At 52.2% G+C, this 4,086-nt stretch overlaps 1 protein-coding gene across 2 annotated transcripts; it reads left to right on the top strand.

The window, feature by feature from the left end:
• Positions 1–320: 320 nt before the first annotated feature.
• On the top strand, positions 321–3,391 carry LOC106896416 (coronin-2A-like). Of its 2 annotated transcripts, none has more exons than XM_014956397.1 (3): positions 321–447; positions 738–1,009; positions 2,230–3,391. In XM_014956397.1, exons 2-3 carry the CDS (start codon positions 815–817, stop codon positions 2,359–2,361), a joined length of 327 nt encoding a protein of 108 aa, XP_014811883.1. In that variant the 5' UTR covers positions 321–447; positions 738–814; the 3' UTR covers positions 2,362–3,391. The 2 variants fall into 2 exon arrangements, with proteins under 2 accessions (XP_014811883.1, XP_014811885.1); XM_014956399.1 differs by having other exon boundaries at positions 361–494.
• The last annotated feature ends 695 nt before the right edge of the window (positions 3,392–4,086 follow it).

Below are 4,086 nucleotides of genomic sequence, written 5' to 3'. Positions count from 1 at the left end.
CAGCTGATGATTTGTGACCTGTGTGCATCATTCATATCCACTTCTTCATACTCAGGAACGCTGAGTTCATGAGAGTTGGGTGAGCCTGTGTCACCAACCTCCCCCAGTTTGTTGCCTGGATGTGTAAAGGCCTTACTGGCAGGAATTAAAATAAGCCTTCAGATACAATTGTTCTGAGTTGGGGTGAAGAGGAGAGAGGCTCAGGGCAGGTGAGAAGATTTTATGTCTGTGCTGCTGAGTGCTCATGACACTTGTGTGCTGAGGTGGAACATACTTCTCTCCATCACAAACCAGTATGGTACCTGTAAGCCAAAACCTCACTAACATAGTGACTCAGGACTTCTGTTTACTTGCAGTCGGAGTCATACCAGGAAGACATCTACCCTTTGACCACAGGAGCCCAGCCAGCACTGACAGCACAGGAGTGGCTGAACGGAGTTAACAAAGGTCAGCACATGGAGCACTCCCCAGCCCTTCAGCTCCCCAGGGCTTGGGTAAGCTGCTACTGGCTCTCTGGCCTTTAACTGCCAGAGAAAGAGGAAGGGAGAAAAAGGAGAGACATAATTATGTCTGTGAGCTAAAGTAGTTTGGTGGCTAAAGTATTCACACTGTGAACTCTGAAAGCTGCTCTGGGTGCCTCCGTGTTTATCCCTGCAGGCTGTTTGAATGCACTGTTTGCAGCTGATAATCTGAGTGTTGATTGTTTGTGCTAACGCACCACCTGCCTCCCTCCACAGGGCCCCTCTTGGTATCCTTGAAACCAGGCTCTGGAGCTGTGAATTCCTTACTACAGCTTCCTGAGCCAGAGCCACTCATGGAGACTACTGACCTGAGCCAGCGCCAGGGCTGGGGAGGAAAGAAGCCACTGGAGGACTTACAGAAGCAAAGTGATATCGAAGACAGGAGAAAACAGCTGAAAGTGGAGGAGAAAATGCCAAAAAATGAGGAAGTGCGTCTCTCCAATGACTTTGACATATTCGAGTGTCCACCACCTAAAACTGAAAACGAGGTGAGAATGTCTGGGGTGAAGGGTTGGGGCTGTGGGGGGAAGCCCAGAGTCAGCTGGCAGATGCTGTTCCCAAGGTGACAGGATCTGAGAGAGTTTATTTTGCAGCCCCGGGCCAGTGCGAGGTCTGCCAGCACCAGGGCAGAAGCTCTGCGTGCCCTGGTTGCCACACGGGAAGCAGAAGTGTGGCCCAGCAGCACCTCAGCTAAGGGGATCTGGAAAGGATAGAGCAATCAGTGTTTCTGCTCGTTAGTAATTCTTGTGGCACAGGCCTGACTGCTGGCTGGCTGGAGACAAGGAGATCCTTGTGACCTCCAGATTCTGGAGAAGAGAAAGGGTGTGATCCTTCAACGAGAGCTGCACTTGGAGAGCCTGATGAGGCAGCAGGGACCCCTGTGGAGGGAGTGGATGTACCCTGCTCCCTTGGCCCATGGCACATCCATGTAGTCTGAAGGGCCAAACCGTATTGTGGACCCTGACAAAGCTTGTGTAGCAATAGATCTCTGTGGTGATTTGCAACCTCTCCCCGCCCCGCTCCCCCAGTCACTGGTAGCCCAGGGACATTTTTGAGTATAAGCAACTTGTTTGCTTTAGGAGCCCTGGAAGGATTTCCTTCCCTTAGCCATGCTCAGGTCCCCTTTTCAGTTCTGTAACATTTTAGTGTCTGGAGCTTGTTGGGGCAAAAATTTCCACAGCTGAATTGCCCTGTGGTCTGAAAAAGGATCTTCTGCATGTTTCTGAGCTGGCACCTTGAAGTTATAGAAGCAACCCATGCAGAGCTGCGTGCTCTGCTGTGTGCACAGTGAAAGGCCACGCTGGTCCCATCTGGAGAGGGCAGAGCATGTTCAACAGGAAAAAAACTGTAAAAGATGCTTGTCCTCCCAAGGTTGGAGTAGGAGATGTGGCAGATCCAGGAATTTAGACTCCAGATAGTCTAAGTATCATCTCTTTGAGTGATCAGTGGAATAAAGGTTATTTTTTCTGCTCTTTTCCTTAGAATTAAGGAGATGTAGCATTACTAAGTGGTGCTGAGAAACACCCGCCCTCATAGTCCAGGCTAGGGAACAGCAGGAGCATTGCTAATGTTCAGTCTGTTGGCTGAAGGCCTTCTCTTCAGACACTTTTTCTCTCAGAAGTGATGTGACAGGATTGGTGGCAGTTGACAGTTAAGCCTGTGTTTTTTCAGTGTAAAATATAAAAGTAAAGAGTGACTCTTCTTACAGCTTTTGCAGATGTTTTACCGGCAACAGGAAGAAATCCGTAGACTACGTGGGCTGATACATCAGAGAGATGTCCAAATTAAGCAGCTGGAGCTGGAGCTCAGAAACCTCTGCATGGACACAGGCAATCACTGAGGGTGCTGGCCTGCAGCTCTTTGCCCCCCTGGCAACTGGGCAGACTCCTAGGGTGTTTGCGGGGGGAAAAATTGATGCTTCAAGCAACGTGGACTTTCCTGGCTTGTGGTGGTCACAATTTCCCTAATCATCACCAGACAGTTATTGATGGACTTGATGTGCTTCTTCAGGCTCCCCTTGCTTGCCCGCTCACTTTTGTAAGAAGCTCGTGCATTAGTGCTAGTGAGAGACTTTGGAAAATCTTGTTCTTTCTTGTCCTGGAGAAGCCACCTGTTAAGCTCTAGGAACAATGTTTTCTGCTGCCCTTCCACATGACATGAGGACGGGAGACTGAAGGCTGTCAGCTTCTTTTCCCACCCCTGGACCCAGCAGTGCAGCTCCTGTGGCCGCTTTCTTCTGCCCTGGGAGACCACTGTGCAGCTGAGCTTCAGAGGCACCTCTAGCTCTCAGGTGATCCCCGTGCATCCCTCTTGCCTCATGGCTTGGTCCTGTGCAGCTGGGTGGCCCAGGCAAAGCTGTAGCTGCCCTTACCTGGTGCTGGGGATAGTCCCGCTGCAAGCGGGAGGCTGCACTGGGGCTGCCAAGGGACAGAACTTTTGTGGTGGGTGAAGGAGAGTTGGTATTTGGAGGTACTACTTTAAAAGCGCAGTGGCGTAGGCTGGTTCTCGCCAGAGAAGCTGCAGGTGCAGAAGAGGTCGCTGGGTCCTTTGAGTCAGTGGCCTTCTTTTCCTCCTTCTGCCAAAGACCAGCTGCAGTCACCTGGGGGCTGTGGTCCTGTGGTGCTCAGACAAATGAGGGCAACGTATAAAGCTGCACAGGGGGTTTGCCGAAAGGGAAAAGAGTGAGGGAGGAGTTGAACCCTCCAACCCACTGCAGACCTTTCAGCAATGGTGCTAGAAGCATGGTGTCAACCACATGGAGGATAATAGGACTGCAGCCGGTCACAAACAGCCCTCCCTGGTTGTGGGAGTGAGCTTCCTTGTCCTTGTGCCCACAGCTGCTGCTTCCTTAACTCCTAGGTGCCAGTACCTTGTCCCACGCCTTCAGCCACCTACAGCTGCAGGCTGCCTCTTCCCAGCTCTGTTTCCCAGCCCCCTGCATCCTCCAGGGCTGCCCATCTCCCCAAGCCCTGCAGCCACGCTCATCTGTGCCCTTCAGCACCAGCCCTCTGGCTCACTGCCATCCCCAGCCCTTCGCTTAGGGCAAGAGCAGCTGCAGGGTGCTGGTCCCATCCTTGGTTTCAGGGCTGGCCTCTGTGACCAGCTTTATGGAGTCAGCCTGCAACGTGCAGACAGGCCAGAGCAGCAGCGGGGGAGTGCACAGACCTGCCCATCCTTGGGGGTCTCCTCTCATTTGTTCCAGCGGTGCAGGGCAAGGGACCGCAGTCACAGTGGCCCTGGGGTCTGAGCACAGCAGCAGCTCTGTGAGGGGAATGCTTTACCTTGCCCCGAATGCAGAGCTCACGGAGATGTCTTCAACATCAGCAGAGCAGGCAACTGCTGTTTATTTAACCTGTAACTGTAGACCTCTGTGTAGGAATGAATTCTATGCCCTGCTAGTTCCCTGAAGCCTAATGATTTTCCAAAGTCTAAATAAATAAATAAATCAATCTCCATAGTCAGAAATTCCCACAGACAGGACTCCTTAGCAAGGGGACCGAAGGCGGTGCGCTGCCTGTGCTCATGTGAGATGCCCCTCTGGTTGCCCCTGACAGCAGTAGCCAGC

The sequence above is a fragment of the Calidris pugnax genome, unplaced genomic scaffold (genome assembly GCF_001431845.1).
Source record: "Calidris pugnax isolate Ruff unplaced genomic scaffold, ASM143184v1 scaffold262, whole genome shotgun sequence".
Classification (NCBI taxonomy): Eukaryota; Metazoa; Chordata; class Aves; order Charadriiformes; family Scolopacidae; genus Calidris; species Calidris pugnax.
Note: the sequence above shows the minus strand (reverse complement) of the source record. Positions and strands in the feature narration are given on the sequence as shown.

What these genes read in the sequence shown, in the direction of transcription:
- LOC106896416 (XM_014956397.1), top strand. Translation starts at nt 815, where the DNA reads ATGGAGACTACTGACCTGAGCCAGCGCCAGGGCTGGGGAGGAAAGAAG. An exon ending in CACCTAAAACTGAAAACGAG is followed by an intron (nt 1,010 to 2,229) that starts GTGAGAATGTCT and finishes CTCTTCTTACAG; the next exon opens with CTTTTGCAGATGTTTTACCG.